This window comes from Cheilinus undulatus, linkage group 2 (assembly GCF_018320785.1).
Source record: "Cheilinus undulatus linkage group 2, ASM1832078v1, whole genome shotgun sequence".
In the NCBI taxonomy this organism is placed as follows: Eukaryota; Metazoa; Chordata; class Actinopteri; order Labriformes; family Labridae; genus Cheilinus; species Cheilinus undulatus.
Window position 1 is genome coordinate 29,455,029 of NC_054866.1, and position 23,754 is coordinate 29,478,782.

General features: G+C 37.8%; 1 protein-coding gene across 1 annotated transcript; it reads left to right on the forward strand.

Moving 5' to 3' along the window:
- The first annotated feature begins 3,247 nt into the window (after nt 1–3,247).
- gpr184 (G protein-coupled receptor 184) lies at nt 3,248–18,628 on the forward strand. Its single transcript, XM_041796529.1, has 4 exons — nt 3,248–3,379; nt 8,297–8,382; nt 10,086–10,469; nt 14,867–18,628. The coding sequence occupies exon 4, from the start codon at nt 14,914–14,916 to the stop codon at nt 15,946–15,948; it is 1,035 nt and encodes a 344-aa protein (XP_041652463.1). The 5' UTR covers nt 3,248–3,379; nt 8,297–8,382; nt 10,086–10,469; nt 14,867–14,913; the 3' UTR covers nt 15,949–18,628.
- The last annotated feature ends 5,126 nt before the right edge of the window (nt 18,629–23,754 follow it).

Genomic DNA, 23,754 nt, shown 5'->3' on the forward strand with positions numbered 1-23,754 from the left:
TACAGATAATACAACACTTAAAAAAACACATGTATATTTGTCTGGTATTTTTATTTGTGTCATTTATCTGCACGTGTACAGTCATGTGCATAAGTTTTAGGCATGTAGGACACTAGGGATTCATCACATTTCCTGATGTGCCACAACCCAGGGCTGGAGAGTGTGTGTGTGCGGGGGGCAGCCAGAGTCAAGCTTGACTGATGTCAACAGCCAAGGTCAAGCTTGATGGCATTTTTTGTCCAGGCCTTTTCACCCCTGGTAATACGCCCAGAGACTGCCAGCTGCATCAAGGATATCCACAGCACATCCTGGGGCTCATGGCAACCCTACTACCTACTTGGATGGTACCCTGTTTCATGCTTACTTGTCACATCCTCCCCTCCCCTCCCCATACTCTGCACTAAAGGTGTGGATATTATTATTTTTTCAACAGATTAATTTCCCATACCCCTAGTAATATGCAAGGACATCTTGAGCACAACCTTGTGTCAATCCTCCTTTCTGCTCAATGGTGCCCTCAGTCTGCTTACCCACCACATGTGCACCTTATGTCATTCTCTGTTTTTGGCCCAAACATGCCTGTCATCCATTAGAGGAAACACTCAATGAAGTGAACAGGCATTATTGTGCATTGATGGCTCAATAAGAAAACTCCTGTCACTTGGTACAGACATTTTTTCTCACTGATATAATTATATATCTTAGCCCGTTACTGTCTGTCAAGTTTCTGGTAGTGGAAGGCAGGCTTCAAATAATATGAGAACCCCCTACAAATAGTGGGACAGATTATTACTAGTCATGCTATTGTGGTTGTTTTTTTTTCTGACTGAATACAGTCTCATTGAAAAACATGCTACATGGGCTTTAAGATATCAAGGACTTGTTTTGCATTTAAGCACGTGAAAAATTGCACACAGCTGTCAGAGGACATGTTTTGCACAAATAATAATTCCTTACAGGCAGAGTGGAACTTGAGGAGGCTGTGGTTTTAGAGAGGACATGGGTAAAGTGTTTTCTGTTCATTGATGAGGGTACTACAGACACCTACTCTGGGGGAAAGGGCACCCTCGCTCATCCTACACTTCATCAATCATTACTGAGAAATGATGCAAAGTGATACAGTCTCTGTCTTATTACCTCTGCCAAGGAGGTTATGTGATGGGGTGGGTTTGTTCGTTTGTTTGTTAGTTTGTTAGCAACATAACTCAAAAAGTCATGGACGGATTTTCATGAAATTTTCAGGAAATGTCAGAAATGGCATAAGAAGGGACTTTTTAGATTTTGGAAGTGATCTGGATCACTGTCTGGATCCAGGATTTTTTTAAAGGATTCTTTACTATTGGGAGATAGGGCTAATGGTGGAGGTCTGCTCTGTTACCACTTTGCAAGAGATGGCGGACATGAGTAACTTCAATCCCAGCAGCAGTTTTTGGGTGTGTTTCCATTCAAAGTGATGGGGTTTATAGAGACGCATGTCGAGGAGACAAGTCGGAGCGTAACAGAGAGAAAGACAGCGAACTGTAGCGAGAATACTCGCAATTCTGGGAGGAATAGAGGAATATTCACCCTCTGCCATGACTTCCAGTCCATGGGTGCATCTGTTGGCACCCGTAGCGAAGGCAATGCTTTGCCTCACTGTGTTTCCGAGTAATTGGCGAATGCCATGGTGGGGGGCACATGGGGACGGATCCAGAAATTTTTTAAAGGATTCTTCACTATTGGGAGATAGGGCTAATGGCGGAGGTCTGTACTCTTCGAATGCTTTTCTAGTTTTCTTTGGGAATAGGCAGGTTTGCCCTAGCACACTGACGTTTAGGGCAGTGGTTCCCAAAGTGGGGTAATCTGTGCTGTACAGTCATAGCCCTATATTTGTTGAGAAGGAGAACATAATTTCTTCCTATAAATTGTTCACATTTTTCCAAATATTTTGAATGTAGACCAAAGTAAAAGATGTTTGTTCAGTCCTTTCAGTAATGCTCCCTCTGAGATAACCATTAACTGAAACACTGCCAGTGAAAACACGGCATAAAATCCTTGCTTGCTCTGAAAATGTTTTTTCTGTCATAGTGTAACATGATCACCAAATTTGATTGCACTCTCCTCAGCTGTCATGCTTGCAGAAACAATGACCTGCTGTTTGGCCGGTAAGTACATTAAAATGCTTTGAGAGATGCTGAGTTTGCCCTTGCACTTAGGAGTAATGCACTTTAAAGGGGGGAACTCGGCAGTGCACAGTGATTTGCAAAATTATAGAAAATTGCAGAGACATTCAGGTTGTCAGGCATGTTCAATGCTAAAGGGTACACTGGAGCTCATTTAACATCACACTCATCTGTGTATGAGAAAAACTAAACTGTAACTTAGTGAAAAATCAGTGAGGATTATAGGACACATTTATCACTTATTTGTCACACAATGAATTAGTATTTATTGCACTGTATCATACTTACAGAGGGGCTTGAAGTAAAACATAATGTATCAACGTGTAGATATATCTATGCCTAATCTATGATAGCTGTTGCCTTCTAAAAAAAAAAAAAAATCAACATAAAAACAATTATTTCTTTTGTTGTTTTAGCAAGTACAATGACTCTTGAGTGGGAAACACATTATCATGCAAAATTTTAACATGTAAATAGCAAAAGTTGTGTTTAAAAAAAATATAAAAGAGAAGCAGTAGAGATAGAGGGCCATATGCTATGCATTTTTATAATGGGGAAAAAAACCCAAATAAGAAATACAAATTGAGTGTGTCAATTAACAATTTTTGAAAATGCAGTACAATAATAAAGAAAGGTATTCAGATTGAATCAAAAACAATAATAATAATTATTTTATTTAAAAATAATTAGAACTTTTGATCTAATAATTTCGACTTATTATTTCATAATTATGACTTACTTTTTCATCATTTATTTTTTCCTTAGATTTATAAGTGTTAAATTCACAACTGACTTAATTTCACCTTTTAATCTCCTGACTTTTTACCTTATAATTTAGGCCTTTTTTTTATTTTCTTCTTCTTATTATTTTAGGCCTCTTCTAATTTTGTCACTTTGTGATATTTTTGCCTTTTATCTCATATTTATGACCTACTGTATCTCAGAGTTCCTTCTCTTCAAAGTTACGATTTTTAAAAAATTGTCAAACTTTGGTTTTTTTTAAGTGGCAGAGATTTGTTTCCTTAGATTATGAAGTTGTTTTTGTCAAGAAACGAAGTGTTGTCTGTAGCGCCATGGTCGTTGAACGCTCGCTTAGCTTAATGTGCTAGCTAACTGCTGGTGTGGTGGAGACATCCTGTTGCCAAAAATGGAGGATAATTTGGATGATTAATAGAATGATGACGAAGATGACCATCAGTTCGAGCTGCATAAATGATGTGAGTTAATCTTGTGAACGCAAATGAGGTGCCTGCTGTTATGTGTGTAATGTTTGTGCAGCTGCATGCTAACGTTAGCTTCAGGTGGGGCCAGTAGAAGCTAGCAAGACTGTTGTGATATCATTTATGCCGTAAGCAGTAAGACAAATATGCTTTACCTGAAAGTACTTAACTCTCACCAGTCTGACAGGTGTTTTTGCTCATGCTGAAGAATTTTGTCAATCCTAAGAAAGAGTATTGGTTCAGGCATAAAAAGGGAAAATGAGAGAAGGACGAAATCATGTAATTCAAGAAAAATTTTAAAATGCTCTAACTCTAAAACTGAATTTCAACTTTATTCTCCACTTTTTTGCAAACTTCTTTGTCAACTATGTTTGGATAGTAATTGGGTCCATTCAAAAAGTCAAAAATTTACTTCCTAAGTTCTTTCCACTTTTCCTTAACCCCGGTGAAAAACATCACAGGGTCAATGAGTAGAGGAAGGGAAAAGGAGAACCGCTTTTAGAAAGTGAAACACATCCATTTAAAGATAAATCTCTTAACAACCAAGATTAAATATCTTTTCCACTTTTTTTTTTTTTTATCAAAGGAACAAGATTCATATTAGCCCGTTCCTTTTGATTTTTACATACTTTGACGCCCAGATATATGACCACATCTTTTGTAGGAACCCCACAGATTTCAAGTGGGTCATTTGGTTTATCTTTTAAAGCAAACAAATCACATTTTCCAATAATAACAGTTAATCCTGATACCCCTGAAAATGTGTTCAGGCATTTGATGTTTGTTTGTTTGTTTGTTTGTTTTTTTTACTTTGTTTCCTTGTTTTTTTTTTTTTGTTGTTTTTTTTTTTTTTTTTAGTTGTGTCATCTGCTAGTTGGCAGCACTTGAATTCTTTCCCAGCTAGTTTAATACTGCTAAAGTTGTTCTGATTAATGTGAATTATATCATGGTTTTGATGAATACTCAATTCTGATTGGCTCTGGAAATTCCATTGGTGTCCATTAAATTCTGATATATGGACACCGTCCGGACTGCGCAGCAGCCATTAGCTGTTGCTCCGTGAGGAGTAACCATAGCAACTCGAGACAGTCATGTTTTCTGAGCGGGGAGTACAGCGCTGCCAGCCTAAGGAGCCTGTGGACCGGCATCAACCGTCACTTAACTGACATGCATAAAATGACAGACTCCAGGTTTAAGACCAGTAATGTAAGATGGTCTTATCTTCTATATCTGATGTTCGTCTTGTTTCCAGGCTCACCTTAACACTGAGAGGTGAGTGTCGCAAAAAAACTCACTTCCCTCCTGTTCTAACTGCTATAAACTATTGTCAGAAGATTCAAATAACATAAACAAAAGAAAAGAAGCCATTATTTATTTGTAGAGCCAAAGGAAACGCTTCTGATAAATCTCTGATAATATCTGATAAATATTGACGTGTCTGATGGACAGTCAGCACCTGGAGGGCGTGGACAGCTCCGTTTCACACCTGTGACCTCGTAGTGCAGAAGGGGGAATTATTCTGTTTATTCAAACAGCTGGTCTGCTAAAACTAAGCTTTCTATCAGATGACTGTTCATGGTAATGTAAAGGTTGATAGTCTGATCACAGATGACTCTCAGTCTCACTTGTCTTCATGTCTTTTCATTGATAAATCTGTTCAGAAAGTGCGCTGAGTGGACTAGTTTTTTTGTTCCATTGTGACTTCGTATCTATGGCCCGCCCTATTTACTGCAGTACTGATTAATGTTTACATTCCCTGAGAACGTTATGGGACTGGAACGGCTATTCCAGTTATTAGTCAAGCCCTCAGGCGTTGCTGGGGAAAGAAATTGTTGTTTTAGTTAAACTTTCTATGTTGATCACAAAACGTATGAAATTATAAATTAGTAGTTTTATGAACTATTTTCGTTGGCAAGTGACCATGGTATAAGCGGGTAAATGCCCTTTGAGGTGTCCAATTATCAGGGATTAATGGACTTCGCGATGGCAACCATCCGACGTGCAGCGGAGGATGGTTGCCATCGCGAAGTCCATTAATCCCTGATAACTGAACACCTTGCCGGGCATTAACCCTTATGTAACATAGTTGGCATAACAGAAATAAGAAGGGTGCAGCAGGATCTCCTTGTTTAATTCCTCTACATACATTGAAATTCTGAGTTGTGCCTGTGGACAGTCTAACTGAACTTCTACAATCTTTATACAACAATTGGATCGCACATTTGAAGTAATCACTAAACCCAAACAAATCTAAGGTTTTAAAGAGAAAGCTGTGGGCCACAGTGTCGAAAGCCTTATAATAATCTACAAAGAGGATGTAACTGTTGTCTTTAAGCAGCTCATTATAATCAATCAGATCTAGAATTAAATGAACATTAATACTTATGTGCCATCCTTTCATAAAACTAGATTGGCAATCATCAATAATTGTATTGAGGCATGGTTTAAGTCTCTGAGCAAAGATAAGCGAAAGCAATTTAGCATCATTATTGATTAAAGTGATAGGCCTCCAATTTTCAACAAGTAACAAGTCTTTATCCAGTTTGGGTATTAAAGTTATTAGTCCTTGAGACATAGGCGGTAGTTTATCAGCCTCAAGGGCTTCTTCAATTACACATAAAAGAAAGTCTGAAATATCATCTTTAAACTCTTTGTAGAATTTACTGGTTAACCCATCCTTGCAAAAAGGGATGGACGTTGCAAAAAGTAAGTATTTTCCTGTAAGTACATTTTATAAAACAGCCTTCATCCACTGAGAAAATAGGTCTATAGGTGAGGCCCGCTTGTTTTTATCTTTGTTTTAAGCTCTGCAAGATGCTGACTGTCAACAAAAAAACAAAGGGCTGTCCCATTCCTGTTTCTACCACTTCAAGCCCTTGCAGCCTCATGCACTCATTTTTCAGGTGCAGTCAGTTAAGTCAGTGAGGGCTCAGGGTTTAGGGGGGGTTTTGAGATTCAGCCAAGGAATCCGAGTGCACTTTTCCTCAGTGGATCTTATGGAAGTGACGTAGATATACTGTTTAAAAACTGCAATTTGATGTTGACTGATAATAAAATGCACATCTAATCATGACTCGGCGCATTTTCCTTGCTATTTCATGCAGCAAATGAAATGTGAAAACGTGAATATCTCTTAATATGAACTTCCTTCTGAGTCAAGACCAGTAGATGAATGATATTTAGGTTCTAATTTGCAACGGTATAAATTAAATTGTTTTGCCTCATTCTCTATCAATTCTATGTTTTTTCTTGTTAAATATTTAAGTCTAGTCTGGTTCTGTCTTTCAGCTGGTTATGTAAGCACTGTGAACCCAAATAAAACCTTTCATTAATATCTTCTTTGTCTTTTGTAATGGTAATGAGTAACAGAATGATCACTATATGGGAATGTGCAAACTTCAAAATAGAAAAACCAATGCAGTTTCAATGATTAACTAATCGATTGATTAAATGTTTGGATAAAAAATGAAAAGAATAGTAGCCTGTAATTGTCATGTCTGTTCCTCTGCTCATCCTTCTTTCACATGAATCATCAGTTTGACATTTATTGTTTAATTAACTGCAAGTAACGTTACAGTTATATTGATTGCTTGTTTTATATGAAGCTGATGCAAAGAATTGTGGGTAATCTTTTCTTCTCTCCTTTGATAAAGGATGGTTTGGTGTTTCCTATGCAAAAGGAGATAATAAAGGAAGCACTGAAGCGCCTCTCCTTAACATTTAAAGAATTTGAACAGCCTTTATTATGACGACAGTAAAATATTTCCTGGTTGTTTCACTCAATGAGGAACCTTCCTGAGCAAAGGGGACTATTTCAGTGGACCAATAGTTTAGAGTTGTTCTATATTTGTACAGACTATTCCTGTACAGTTTAAGTGATGGAAATCTTTGTGCTGGTTTTATGTCAGAATTTTCTGTAGTAGTATCATTTATAGTGGTTTGAGTCATCAAAAATCCCCAGCAAACAACCCAGATTCACGAGAACTGCTACTTCCCTTATTCATGACTGTGGATGAAATCATGTCTAAAATATTACAATAATTTGCTTTTCATAGAAACTAAATAGTAGAAACGTACATCATGTCCCATAAAAAGCCCAAATGAAGAATTAATCAGCATCACATAAGTGTTAAGTAAAAGATATGTTAAGAGCTGATGAAATGTTTTGTTGTGCGCATAAAAAAGTTTAAGTCAAACTTTTGAAGAAAATTCTGATTTTTATAATGTTTCTAAAAAGTTGCAGTGCTTCACCATTGGAGAAAGAGCTCATTGTGATAATAAAAACAGTGGTTTGACCACAGCTGAAAACCTCTGTGAGAAATGTTGTAAAGTTTAGAGACAGGTCCCCAGAGCTGTCAAGTTAGACAGAAGGGTTGCAGTGTGTGGAGGAAGGTTCATCTGTGTCATGAAAATTTTAGAGTTTTGTTTCTTTTATGTGTTTTTTAGAGAAGCTTTAAGAACAGACTCCAAGTGTTTTGAGAATAGCACCGTTTTTGCATTTAGATAAGCAAGAAAAAATGCATTTTGCACACCCTGTGTACAGATACTGTTGTCTTCTTGCAGGTGGCCTGTTCAGAAGTTGTTAGTTCTCAAACATCCTGACCATAATGTTTTCTTTGCTGCTGGTGCTTGTCTGTTTTTTCTCTCTATTTCTGTAGCTTGTTGGTTGATTGTATGTGAGTTAATATGAATTTTTACAACTGCCTCCTCATCCCTTTCTCCTCCTGTGGTCTCTCCATCATGCTCTGCATCTATTAAAGTGACTTAACTATAAGAGGTCACATGTTAGAAATATTTCAGCAAATTTTGTACAATGAAACAACCAGGGCAGGATTCTTTTATGGTTTGATAATCTTCATAGTTGTGGAGGGCATGCTTGGCAGGTATAACAGTTGTGACATTGTGTCTTAACAGGGCAGTCAAGGACACCATCTGCTCGGCTGTAAATGGTTGAAGGGTGGGTTTTATTCCTACAGGAAAGAGAAGAGAAGACATGAATGGTAAATATCAAAGACTGTCATTAAAATGTCAGCACACTCCACCTTTCATGAACTTCAAGCATTCACGAGATGTTCTAACTGTGAGTTGTGATTTTCAATTGCTGGGTTTGAAATGTGACGACTTCTCTTTATTAAATAAAACTGGCACAATAGGTGGCTGTCTCTCCTCATAGTGTAACACTACAGGGCACTGATAAAATAAGTCTAGCTATAAATGCAACGAAATTCAATCATGTTTCCTGTGTTACCATAAAAAGTAAAATTAGTAACATTTAGGCATGTGTAGCATATAACCAGCAAGTAGGGCATGGCATGGGAAATAAATTACCTGCAAGGTTATGTTTAATGCAAATGTACTGTTTATGTTGCTTGAAATGGTCACACAAAGGGTTGTAACTTTTGTTAATTAATGGGTACATCATGACATGCATTGTATGTAGTATGCTGTAGGAAGCAGGAGCACTTTAGAATAACAGTCAGTCCAGACCTCCACACTCCACAATACACCCATCCATCACTCTAAAGAGCTCCTGCTTCCTGGGGTTTGCTTGCAGTGCTGTTTGTTCAGAAGAGAATTCTGTGTTGTACAGCTATGTGCCAGTTTACATGTAGCGTTAACAGGGCATATAACCTGCATTTGGACTCCCAAGTGACTGCACTCTTGTATATATATACAATGTGTTTTCAGTTACCTGATGATGATGATATTCATTTATTGTGAAAGACACATCCCCATCTCTTTTTATCACATTGTTTGTGCCTTCTCAAGTACAAACTGTCACATTTTTCATTGAAAATAATTGGATACGATTAAACAATTTTAGAGATTTGGGTTGTTGTCAAGGGGTTGACGGTGGTCACTGGTGCTAGCCCAGTTGAGAACCTCTGGTTTAGATTGTTCTCAGGGTTATGTGGGCATGTTGGCACACGTTATGATTGACAGATGATCATGGAATGTTCAGTATTTAGAATATTTAGAAATATTGATGGAAAAAACATATATAGTTTCCTGTTTCTTATCTTTCTCTTTCCCTCTCTCTTTCTATGCTGTTCCTGCTGCTGACTTTAGGTAGGATATGCTTTCTTGCTTGTCGGAAAATCCACAACATTCACAACTGGCCTAAATATTTACTCAACACATTAACAGATGGACTGCAGGCTTCCATCTCGAATTCTTCTTATAAACATTAAAAGTTGCTTGGTTGTTGCACTAACGCTGCTGTTCAGGGTAAATTACTGTCTCTGATAACCTACAGGTCATACCACTGCTTGGTGCAGACTCACAGCATGTAAACAAGTCTATAACTTCTCAAATGTGTTGGTTTTTCTGTGTTTAGCAGTGAAACAAATGCAGTACTCAGTTTTGTTACAGTGAGTCATTATGAAGGTGCTTGGCCCAGATCTGCGTCAAAGGAGTTCACATGGAAAAGTAATGAAGTGAAAGGTATTTCACATAAGTGAAAACTACTCTTTGGTGATTCACAGTGAAACTTGTTACACTATGGAAAGACTTTGATGAATGTGAAATGGGGGGGGGGGAATAACATGAAAGTGCATGAGACTTATCTGTTAACCTGCCCACAGAAGTTCCCTGAAACAGTGCTGGCATAATAAAGGTTAGAGTATTTCCTGCCTCTCAGTAGCATTAACATCTGCATCATATGTAGTCACCTACTGTCTTGTGCTTTTCCCCACCCCTGCAGTCAACTTCCTCCATGCACGTGTGCAAAACCAAACCTCTCTCCTCCTCCATGCGTCTTCCCCTTTTTGTACTTCGTCTCATCCCTTGCTGACATTTTAACTGTGCCTCTCAGTGGCAAGAGAGCAGATATATTAGACAGAGGGAAACATTGCCGCCTGCACTTATTGTATTAGGAGATCACGATCTTCTAGGTGTTATTTCAGAGGGCCATGTAAGACTGTTTTGGCTTGGCTGCTTGTCAGCAGCTCTGAAGATTCTCCTCTGAGACTCATCCTCAAACCATCCTGGACTTAACTCTGGAAAAAGTGTAACAGCTCTGGAATGTGTCTCCAGCACTGGACAACTTTCTCTTACAATCGGGACACACTTTAACCAAAAACAACAGGTAAGATCATTTTCAGGACATTTCTAGACATCAAGTATCTGTGAAATTACACACACTGAGAAAAGTGGCCCTTTTTTCTGTTTGAATGGTTTGCAAGTAGGTTGTTAAAGCTTTTAGATTACCTTTAAACTCACTTTCTTTAATGATTTTTGTTCAGTCTCCAGAGGACTCTTGACAGGGGAAAGTCTGCATGCTTCAGTTAGTGTAAGCCAAAGTGGCAGAAAATGATTAGGCTATAATGCTGATTTTCCACAGGCTTTCACTAGTTCTACCAGTGTAGGTCAATACAACAGGTTGATTAAGAAATGTTGAAAATTCCCTGAACTTTTCTGTTTGAGTGGACCAAGCTACATGAAACATTGCTTTGGTATTAGGGAAGCAAACTGAGACATATTTTTCCATTTCACTTGGAAAATTAGGTTTATAATACACAAACTCTGCTCCTAAGGGGAGGGTGAAGTTTTGCTCTATCAAAAACAATGATGGTGACGTGACTATTGTAACAACCAGACTAAGCACAGTTTATAATACTACCAAACACATAGTCGGCTCAGATAGATGTGGATGGATTAAAATTTGGACCAGTCGTAAAGTAGGTATGTAGCAGGATTATGCAATAGACTAAAAGAGAAACACTGATCAGAAACAGATGAAAAACTTGAAGAATACAAAAAAAAGAGAGAACAGAAAATGTATTGATTTTTAAAAAAGTGGGGATAAATCAAGTGAATAGAACAAACTTTTCTTACTTATGGGCCCATTGTCAGCACGGTGAGGCAGCCTATTTGTGGTTAGTCATATCAGCCAGACTGGTGACTAAACAAAGCCTATGAATAATTTTAGAAGCTTTCCGAAAATCAGCCAGTGTGGTTTTCAACAACCGTCATTTAAAATTTAGATAATAACCCATTAACTCAAACCCAGCTCTGCATGCATGTTCATGCACTGTTATACACAATCGGAGATGCACACAAAAGCCTGGGCACACATTATTGTTCACTAAAGACGCTCTGCCTCTAAATGGCTTCTCCATTATTGAATTTGGATGGGACAGCCTATCTCTGTCCAGCAGTTAATGGCATTAGATTCTTCCTGAGCTATAAACACAGCAGGGCCAGGCCTTAGCAGGAGAACAACATGTAGAGAGAGGACCAGTGAGGTACACAGAAATAGGCATTAGGAAACAGAGCACCTTTAATTTCCTAGTGCTAAAATCTCAGAGAGGCAGGATATGGACAGGATGAAATATACATAGCCTACAAAAACTAAAAAAAAAAAAAAAAAAAAAAAAAAAAACACTCCTGAAACCTCTTGTCCCCTTTGACTAAAACATAGCAAATATATGCTCCTTTAGGGTGACGATTGAAGAGCGCTATGTTAATAAAACTGCTGAGTTTATAAAATTATTATTCCCTCTTTATCAAATAAAATGTAACCATTGATAGCTTAAATGTCCATTTACACAAGAATCGAGACAGAATATTAACTAACTGGCTTGAATCTGAGTCACAGCTGTGTGATGATCTGGGACAAATTATGCATCCTCAATAAAAATCAGGGAAGAAATTAACTGATTTACGGATATGGAGCATTATTTCATTGCTGATAAATATCGTAATATCCCTTGCCTGGGAAAGAAATTTTACCATCCAGCTCTACTCAAGTCTGTTGCACCAGACATCAGACTTCTCCATGTGCATGTCTCTGTCAAGGCTGTCATGTTTTGAAAAAATACAATTCAATTTTTTAAAACAATCTTTAGTTTTTAAAAAGTACCCAAGCTATAAACACAACCTACAGTGTTTCCCACAGAGTAACACTGTACTTGGGTGGTAGTGGTGGCAGAGGGAGTCATCCAATCCGACCTCATTTAGTTAATGTGTTTTTGTGTGCATTAGTTCTTTTGACAGTATTAATAAATGGTGCACTGTGTAAAGATGCTCAAATAACATCACTCACCTTGTGAATGTTTCACTTAATATGTCATAATCATAGCTGGTGAGCTTTGTGTGGGACGTCTTAATGTCACTGAGGTAGGGTGTCACAACTGTCACCTTAGAGTGCAGCAGTACAGGACAATAATGGCAGCAAGAAGTTTGTTTAAATGTTTGAAACTTCAAATTTGATATAAGACATTGCTCCTTGGTGCATTTACTGGAGGGACATACTAATGCATTAGTTTTAATATGGATTCAAAAGCAAGAATAATATTTAAAAAAAAAAAAGGTCAACAAATACACTTGGGTCGCCTGCCCAGGTATAATCTAAGATTGGAAGACAGTGGTACATCTATTTTATCAGACGAGAACACATCACAACTAGCAAAATTGAAAACTCTATCAACAATAGAAATGTTCTTGTTTTTGCTTTTTTCTGTCATTTAGACAGTGGTGTTCTGTTGCATTGATGTGAAAATCTCAAACCCATATTTTATTCCCAATAGAACATGAACAACATATCAGATGTTGGAACGGATTTAAGTGATTACCATTTTAGCAAAATACGGCTTTGCTTTCCCTGTACATGTACCCATTCACTCTACTGGCAGCTCGGGGCCTTGGGGGGGGGGGGGGGGACTTTGCAAGGTTGGCTGTCAGTGGCTACAGGGGGTTGGCTAGCTTGAACTGAGAACAAAGGTCTGGATTCAGTGGTGTGGAGCCACATTTCCTAAAGAGTTACCCTGTCCTCCAGAGCAACAAATAAACTACATTTAATACACTTATTATTAGTGGCAAAGGAGGACAGGGAAAAGGTGAGTATCTGGCACACTGAGCAGGAGAGGGAGAAGCAGACAGAGAAGTTTGGGCCAAGCTAGGCTAAATTGTGGTAAAGGAGGAAAGGGAGGCTAAGTGAAAAGCACCTACACCGCGAGGGTGCTTGTAGTTAACCGTATATACTTTTAAAAGCACAACAGTTATGAAACAGTAGTGATTAGTAGTAGAAAGAGTGAAAAATTTAACTTTAGCTTGATCTACGCTTAGCGAAACACAACAACAGAGCAACCGCACTAACAGGAAATGACGCAATACGCTTACCACATGTCAGTATGTCAGCCGTATTGGTGGATGGGGACGTGAGGGGGAGCAAACTGAAGCAGAAAACAGCAATTTCCGATTTTAAAGAAAATCTATACATATTAATGATTATATCATGGTTCCAGTTTCGAACCAGTAAACCCAATAAGTCCCTTGAGAGGTATGAATGACAGTTGGAGCAACAGGGAGGTGAGCAAAGCGATACATACAGACAGACAGCTCTCCAATCGTAGTAAGATACCATGGCTATTTTTAATACCCAGTATATATACAGTATTACTGTATTACTGCCCACCTAAAAATTGTTCCACAACTTTTAGATGCATTTTTTCACAGGTTAGTGAACCTCTCCCCATATTTACTTCAGATTCTGCCTCTATAAATGCTCCTTTTATACCTTGCAATGTTACTGATCTGTTGCCAGTTAATCTAATTAGTTGCAAAATGCTCCTCCAGCTATTTTTCATTAGTATCACTTGCTTTTCCAGCCTTCTGTGGCCCCATCCCTACTTTTTAGAGATTGTTGCTACCATCAAATTCAGAATGAGCTAATATTTTTCATGAAATGGTCAAATGACTTAGTTTTGACATCTGATATATTGTATATTTTATGTTGTGGATAAATTATGGGTTTATGAGATTTGCAAATCATTGCATTTTGTTTTCATTTACATTGTACCCAGCTCACTTTTTTTCTTGGGATTGAGGTTGTAATTAAAAAACTACAAAACCTCACCCAGTCTTGGGTTTATAGGTCTTATATTTTTGTTTTCATGGTGTGGAAACAGGTCTATATTTTTTTTTAGAGTTGAATAGAATACATTGAAGTTGGTAATAACTAGTATGTTCTAAGATGGGGATTAGTTAGTGCTGACTGAATTGGAGAACTTTAATCAGTTATTGCTCCTAATAATACCATGTAAAGTAACATGTATGATCAAACCATGCAGAGCAGTCACTTAGAATCTGTAGTTTAACAAAAGGAAGCTTTAGCATCAAATAGTGCAAGTAGGTGGCTTATGGCAACAGAAATTTATACAGCAGTGTTTTTTTCTATAGACCGCTGTTGTGGTAACACAGAGGAAATATTATGTTTGTATTTGTAGTGCAGGTGCCACCTGTTACCATCAGGGAGCATGACTAAGCCTCTCTTCTACAGGGGGAACTTAAACTCTCTGCTCAAACACCATGTGCTCTTTAGCCATCTGCCCCTCTTTAGCTCACTGAACCAAGTAATTGACTGGAGGAAATACAAAATGTCCAAGTCTTTTTGAGTTTGAAAGTATCAGAGTGAAATTGTGTTGCCTGTGTCACTTCCACACCTTCAAACTGACACCACCCCGCCTTTCCTTTCTTTTACAGGTTAATTTCCTGCCATAACTGTGAACTGACAGAAACGAAACGGAACGATGTATCCAACAGTCACACCACAAGCAACAACCACAAACTCTACAGAAAAGTGTGTTAAAATTGGTGACAGTGCTGTGAGTGACGTTCTCATGTCAGTTTACATCCTGGCTTTTGTCTTTGGTTTGATCTTCAACGTGCTGACTCTGGGACCCATCTGGCAGCAAGTGCGCCGTCAAAACGTCCTGGGAATATTTCTGCTCAGCCTATCTATCTCGGACATGCTTTTTATTTTCACCATGCCTCTTTGGATCAATTACTACCGGAATAATCACAACTGGGGGCTAGGTGTTAATGTTTGTAGTGTCGCTGGCTTCTTTTACTATTCCAACATGTACATTAGCATCTACCTGCTCTGCTGCATTTCCGTGGACCGCTGCCTCGTTGTCACCTTCCCTCTTCGCTCCAAAACCCACCGTACATCTCGCTATGCCTGGGCCCAGTGTGCTGGTGTTTATATTGTTGTGACTGTCCTTCATATCATGGTGTTAGTCAAAGATGACCTCAAGGATGCTCATGATGACCTAGACAAGAACGATCGCTGTTATGAGACTTACCCCATGAAGCCACCTATAGCCTTGTTTAACCTGGTCCGAGTGGGCATCGGCTTCGTTCTGCCCCTGCTGGTATTGGCAGTGAGCTATTGGAAGGTGCTGGCCACAGTCGGGCAAAGTCCTGGGCTGACCACCCAGGCTAAGAAAAAAGTCCGTCTGCTTTCATTTGGTGTGATTGGAATCTTCTCAGTGTGCTACGCTCCGTATCACATCCTCCTGCTAGTACGCTCACTAGTCTTCTATAACAGTGAGATCAAAGGACCTGGAGGAAGTTACTGTGAGTTTGAGCAAAATACACACTTCCTCTTCTCGTGTATGCTGGCACTGTCCAGTCTGAACTGTGTGATGGACCCTGTGCTTTACGTGCTGGTCAGTAATGGAATAGAGGAGGTGAAACTGTTCTGGAGGAGGCAACAAAGTACACTAACAACAGACAATACTGTTTTAACTATCAGAGTAAAGGCTAATGCTAATTTAATATAAAAAGTAAGCAAGAACTGCATATTTTGTGTGTGTGTGCATGCATTCACAGGTGCCTGTATTGTTCAGGTCCCAATGCATGGTACTTCATCTGTTTGAATTGGTGTCTTTATTTTCACAGTTAGCAAGGAATTAGCAAGATTATATGTACTCTGTAATCAATCTTTTGTGACCAAGCAGGCAGGCATCATATGGATAACTTCAGCGCTGCTGTTTCTCATTTCCGTCTTCAGTGGAGGAGAGGAACAACATGCATCTCAGAGCTCTTTAATTGGATTGTATTCCCAGGTTTTGCTGTCCCAAGGGTGCTTCAGTGGCAGCCACTTCTGGTCTGTGGTTGGACACTGCAGAGGTTGAAGAGCCCTTGTATTTTCTCTCTAAGTTATACAAGAACATTGTCATTGTTACTGCTTGACGCTGGTATATATAAAGGTGAATTAACTCTTAAGCATGCATTGAAAAGCATTTACAAGCTTGAGGGTTCCAGTGAAACATGTTGCATGTGTAACAAATAAAGCAGTGGTTTGAAAAGATGCTGTGGTAGAAGTCATCAGATTATTAAATGTGTCATCTTTTTTTCAATTTTATTTTGCACTGTGATTTTGCAGAGCGAGGGCCATATTTTAAGTGTTTCCCTCTATGTTTGTATGAAAAAGTGATTACAAAGCTGCGTGTTTGTCAAGTGGGGCAAAGGCTGCAGTCAAAGGAAGGCTGAAGGAGGGTGAGGTATAGCAGAATGAGTTGTTTTCCATAAGATTTAAGGTGGTGCGACAATGTTTAAAAATGATATTGTCCAGTCACTAAAGTGTAAGAAAAGAAGTGAGCAACGCTAAAAAAAAACTTGGTGTAAATCTCTGTCAAATTGAAAGAAAGAAAAAAGAAAGTATGGAAGACGTTAACTGCAACATTAAGGTTCTTGGTGCTTTCTTTCATATTTTCCTCTATAATTCCTACAGCAGCCCTTCAAAGGATACATTAATACATTCCCAGCTGACCACTTTGCATATCAGCAGTATGAAACCTGAGCTTGTCAAGGTTTCTGCCAGCAGGTCTCTATCTTTAAAAGCCTCTACTGCTGAGTTCTCGGTCTGAACACAGCAAACCTGTCTCCTGAAAACAACTTCATATCGCACTAAAATGATTTTCCTGATGTGGTTGAGTGGAAATGTAATTGCTGTTTGTCACTAATGGGCGGATGTAGTTAGGAAATGGCTGAAATAAAAGATAAGGTTTTCTTAATGTGGTCAGGATGACAATTTTAATATTCCATTGTTTCCTTCTGTTTTTAATCATAACAAAATTTTTCATTTTTATAATTTTTTGTTATACCAGTATTAGGAAGAAAATCTCTACACACCTTAATGTGGGACTTAGAAAATGAGAAAGACTCCCATGTACTGTCATACTTTATGCTGATATTCACTGAATCACGTAATGTTTCAGTTAAACAGACCTTCATCGGGTATTATGGCAGCATCACAACCTTTCCAGAGAGACTGCCTCAGTTTAAGTCATGCAATTCAAAAAACACTTGGTGCATCATTAGCCAGTAGAGAGTTCAAAACACTCACAGACACAGGATTTATGAGGGGCAGGGGCAAAAATGATGAAAAGGGCACCTGCTGCATGGGGTGGGACCCCAGCACACAAATGGTGCTATTTTTAGTGAGACAGTTAATAACCCTACCTAAGATTAAATGTACATTATTATGATTTTACCTACTACACTTATATGATAAAAAGACAAGGAGTAATAAACTATTTAGCAGTTTATTTCACAAAGATACACAAGGGAAAATGCCGGTGAAAATGAACCTTACACCAAAAAGCTTATGGCACTGAACAAATCAAGTCCAGAGGAGTCAGAGAGCTTGAAGGAGTCTACTTTTAGTCTACTTGAAACCTATGGGTCACTTTTTCAAATTTTGACCACTCATGGGGCACTTTTTATCTCTTAGTGGGCTCCCTGCAGAGTACTTTATCATGTTTATCTACAGTAGACACCCAATTTTTCAACTTTTACAAACATTATGACACTGAGAGGGTTGCCCTGCACCGCCCCCGTCTAATCCAGGCCAAAGCAGTGTGACTCAAGACAGTCTTGCTGTAGACCGTTCGTCTCTGATAGCCACTCTCACAGATCATTCATCTGAGACGCAGTAGGTCTCAGAACAGAAATACATGCTTAAACTTTTAAAATAAAATTTGATTAAGCCTCCATTTAAGGTTATGTTAATGGTAAGGGTTAAGGTAACGATTAGGAAACTAAAAGTTAAAAGTTGAAAACCTGATCTGCAAAACCTGATTGCAAAGCGTTTAATAAAGTTGAGTAAATGGGCCGCTTACATGAAGAAAGCTCGTCCTCCATGTCACATTCTAACGCAGCAAGCATTACTCATGTAGCTACTCTAGCTACATAAGCTATGGCACTCAGGTAGCTAAAATAGCTAATGCAGCTAATGTAACTAGCTAAACTCACAAAGCAGCTATGTAAACTGATGTAGATCATCTACAGAGCCACGTAAGCTACTGAAGCTAATTTAGCTACATCGGCTTATATTGCAATGTCAATTACGTAGCCAACTATGTTAACTATAGTGAGCCACCTTCATGTTACTGCTTCTTAAATGGATCTGTACAGAATTTAATCCAAGATTAGACCTCTGACCTTTTCTCTTTCTTATTTATGAAATGTTGCTTAGTCTGTAATGTTTGCAATGTGGTTATTTCATGAATGTAACTGGCAGACTTTGTTTATTAATAAAGTTGAATAAAAAAAATAAAACTGGAAATATATATTGTACCTGCAAATTATGGCACTTCCTTTCTGAGTTACACGTGTCTCCGATGAATGGTCTGTGAGAGAGGCTATCATAGATATATGTTCTGCAGCCAGGCCCCTCTCATGTGACTTTCAAATCTACATCTATCCAAAAAAAAAATTCTTTAGGACCTGCATGTATGTGTGACTGACTCCTCGGTATATACAGTATATAATTTTGAATGAGTACAGCAAAGATATTGTGGAGAAGTTTGAAATTCACTGAGCATTGCCACCTGGCTTCTTAGCTCTCCCAGTGTTTGCATACATTTAGTTACTTGTCAGCTGGTGCATGAGTCAGGATTGTTGTTGTTTTTTCCTGGTGAAATTACAGTAACCATCATTATATTTGATATGGTGACATAATGATTGAACACAATAATGACTTATATAAATCTGACCTGTTAATGTAGACATACGCTGTTACTAAGCTCACATTTGCATAAAATATGAAAATATTGTCAAGTTTTTAAAAAGTTACCCACACCTGCAGTCTATAATTTCTAATATTATGCCCCAGATATTACAGATGCATTTTCTCTACACTAAGCTTTTAATGAGCTAACTCAGGCAGTAGCCAGACTTGTAGAAAAATCAATCTGGCTTTATTGATCAGCTGCTCTGGTGCATAGCCTCATAACACTGAAGTGTTCTTAATGCATCAAAGCTCTTCTTAGATTGAAGTTATTTTAGCATTATGTGTTCTGACACATACAAAACAACACTCCATTTATTTCTTTATAATGAGCAATCACTGCCAGTCATGAAAGATACTCTTCATTAATGAGCTTTCTCCATGGCTTTTCTCATTATTGTGTTTTTAATGAGGAGGATAAACTTCATAATCATACTCAACAGGACATTTTAAACTACAAACACTAGTGGTTTTTCATTAGACTCAACATTACATTAGCAAAACACGCAGCAGAACATTTAATTCCCATGGTATGCTCTGACTGAAGTAAGCTTCAAACATTAAATGGAATTACGTCATTCCATTATGTCATAAATGTAAAAAATGTTTTATTGTGTTTGTTAGAGAATCTAAAATAACCAATGATATCTTCCACACATAAGTAACACGTGTGGTAAAGATCTATAAGATTTATAATCAGTCAAAAGTTTGATACATTTACAGAAATGCATTATTCACAGACACTGTTATACAATCGAGATGCAATCAAACACACCAGCTCTGTTGTTAAATTTTCCTCTAAAGGCCCAGCAATACCACAGTGTATGGAAGTATATAGTGCTCAAAATTTTACTAACTAATTTGAAAACTCAAAGGCAATAATAGAAATGCTTTTTCATTTTCAAAATATGTGTGCATTTTTTCTGACTCATAAATAAAATTAGATTTAAGTTTTTCAATTTTCATTATAATTTTCATCTTCAAGCATGCAATTTTCCTAACAATTCCATTGAAAAAGAAAAAGACATTTTCTTTTTCATTTTCAGAAAAGGATCTGCTAAATAGCTCTCATAACTCAAATAGTAAATCCATTTTCAGAAATGCCTTTCCATTTTCCCAATGTGTGTGCATTTTTTGACTCAAAATTGACAACAATTGGGGCGCTGGTGGCCAAGTAGTTAAGGCACGCCCCATGTACACGGACGGCCCAGGTATGAATCCGGCCTGAGGCCCTTTACCGCCTGTCTCCCCCCCACTCTTGTCCCTGTTTCCAAGTCTATCTACTATCCCCCTCTATTAAATAAAGGCACAAAAATGCCCAAATTAAACCTTTAAAAAAAAAAAAAGACAAAAATTTTCAATTATCCCATATGTCAACTAATTTTCATATTCAATTTGCCAAATGTCTCAAATTATTAAAATGAAATAGAAAAAGACATTAGATATTTGAATTTTTAGAAAATGCTCTGTTATTTAGCTCTCATTATTAAAATGAAAAGTCCTATTCGGAAATTAAAAGACAAAAGCAGAAATGCTTTTTCATTTTCAAAATGTGTGTGCATTTTTTGGCTCATGAATAAAAAAAAATTATTCAATTTATTTTAATTTTCATCTTCACTTTGCTTAATATTCGACATTATTCAAATGAAAAAGACAAGACATTTACTTTTCAATTTTCTGAAAATGTGATGCATAATTGCACTCATTATTCAAATGGTATTGGCTGTTTATGAAATTAAAAGGCAATACCAGCAATGCTTTTCCTTTTCAAAATGTGTACGCATTTTGTAACATAAGTAAAATGATAATGATAACTGATGAAAATTCTTGTCAGCCCTTCAACAAGAATGATGTGTCCCATTTTCTAAATTCAGCTGCCTGTGACAACCTAAATAGGTGGTAACTACATCAGACAGCTCAGTTTGAGCTGCCAAGGCTCAGTTCAGAGTGCTGTGAACCTCGCTTGACAACCGACTGCAGCGCACATTTGCGTTTTTAGAAAGTGTCCTTTTCCCCTTTAACAAGAGATGAAGATGGTGGCATTTTGAAAAATGTTCCTTCTGGAGCCTGTTTCCAAATTGTTCCGTTTTCAGCCACCAAAACGCCGTTCTCATGTAAACAGACAGACAAAGTGCAACAAAAGTTTTGCATTTTCACCGGAAAACATTTTTGTGTAAACAGGGCTTTAGTAAGTTTATCTCCACACATCAGATGGGAGAATTTACTTTCTCTTTGCATAAAGAATTTGTCAAAATTTTTATGATACTATGTGTTTTTTTGTTTGTTGGTTTGTTTGTTTTCAAAGATTTATTTTGAGACTTTCTGACTTTATTAGAGAGAGAGAGTGAGAGACAGAGAGAAAGGTAGCAGTGAATAATGTTGGAACAAGAATGAGAAAGTGGGAATGACATGCAGTCAAAGAGCCATTAACCTTGCAAAGCATATCGTTAGCCTCATAGCATAATTGCCAAAGTCATATTTTAAGGTTTTCAGATTAAAGGAAAAAACACATTTTGTCAAGCACAGGATTTTTATATTCACACTAAACAGTAATTTCTATCAGATGTGTGAAAAAGTTTCTTAAAAAAGAAAAGTCACAGCAAGGACTACTGTACATAGCAAATTTAAGTGACCTAATAGATGATAAAGATAATCATTAATTAATTAGATGACTTAGGCATGAAGTGATTATGGACTGTAAAAGCACTCTGATTGGCTGTGGATATAGGCAATAAGGCACAATCAATCAGCAGCGTTAGGTGTGTAGAAAAAGGCAGATGTCACACTTCAGCCAAAGAATGAGTTAGGCAGTTATTCTATAGGCTAATGATATTTCCATCTCTGTCATCAGGCAAATCCATCCCAAAAAGCTCCAATCTACACCATCTGTGCCGAACCAAACACTGTTTAAACCAATTTTTCAAGGGGGCAACACACATACTCAGCTCTGCTGCTCATCCCACAAATGCATGTTCCTACAAATGTGGCACCATTTAAAAGGGAAATAAACAGGCTTTCCAATGGTATAAGATTTATTGCCAAGAAGCCTTGTTACGACAAAGAAATAATCTACCAAACACAAATTTCCTTACTTTTTGTGATGAGTTTATATTGGTCATCCTATTTAAAAACACTTTTGCAGACCCTAATGGAAAGCATCAGGCCAAACTCCACACTGAGTAGAGCTGACGTCTCATCGTTTACTTAAAGGAAGGGGACTTTCACCTTAAGAGCAACAGCAAGCATCTCAAATATCAAATGGCTTGCTTTGGCGTGTACCAAAGCATCACTGTGTTTTATTTTCTATATATTTACTTTTGTTCCTGCCTACAAATAGTGTAGTTCATCTTTAATGGGGCGTTAGGTTTTGAAAATAAAAAGTTTGTCACACATGTTGATACTTTTGTTGTGTGTCAGCATTGTTTATAGCCTTTTAGTGGCAAAGGAAACAATAAAAGCTTTAAACTATGAATAACAAATTGAAAAGAATTAATGCAGTGTAAATAACATTTAAATCACATTAGTCTGTTCTCTCTTAGTGGTAGGCATATTGAGAAATTGACATGATATCCAGGCCTTGACAAGCAAAGAAAACATTAATCACTACTGATGGGAACAAAACAGCAGCATGCAGTGATGCTTACGTGTGACTTTATTGTTCATGCTCTGAATACTAAGTTGGTCATTATGCCAGTATTGTTTACCACACAGATGCAAATTATGGAGACTTTGTTGATCAGCTAACACCTTTTTGAACTTACAAATATTACAAAATGAGGTTGCAAGGTGGCTCATAAAGTGCAGATTTAATCCCGTAGAGCTGTACAGATCTGTTTCAAACAAATGTATTTATCCACGTGCATAACGGCACAAAAAATTTAAAAGAATACATACAGCAAATCACATTAAATATAGCTGGTAATATATATTTTAACATGTAAACCAAATACAATTTATGCAATGGCCAAACCAGAAGTGACACCTGAAAGCAAAGACATTCATAATTACAGTTCACGTCCTCATTTGCCTCTAGCTCTCTCCTGGTGAGAAGAGTTCATGGTTTGGTCACCTCTCTAGAGCAAAGCATTCACTGTTCAAGTGTGACCAGAGCTGTAAGCAGACTAACCATCCCTCTAGCAAAGTCTGCTGGAGAGCATCTCTTTTATGGGTCTATTTGTGCCCCTGCTGGCCTTTTTTAAAGCTGCAGGATCTGCTAGATGTCTCTCAGCAGCCTGGCTGCCCATGAAAAACATCCCATTGCATTGTTTAATCTTTTCATCATCACACTGAAACTGCAGCCTGGTCTGGATTGGTTTCTTTTTTCTGTATGTCATAGATGACCCTATGTACCACTGCCTCTGGTGACTCTTTAAAACAGACAACTGAATGTTTTGGATGACAACATGTTGGCTAAAATGCAGAGGTCTGGTTGTGAATAGATATTGAGCAGCTGGTTCTTTTCCCTGGACTCTGCAGGCTTTAACATTGATGTTGGGGGTGCAGGTGTTGTATAAATTGGGTGAAAAAAAAAGACTTTGCTCAGCAGCTTTACCACAGCAGTCATGGTCAGAAA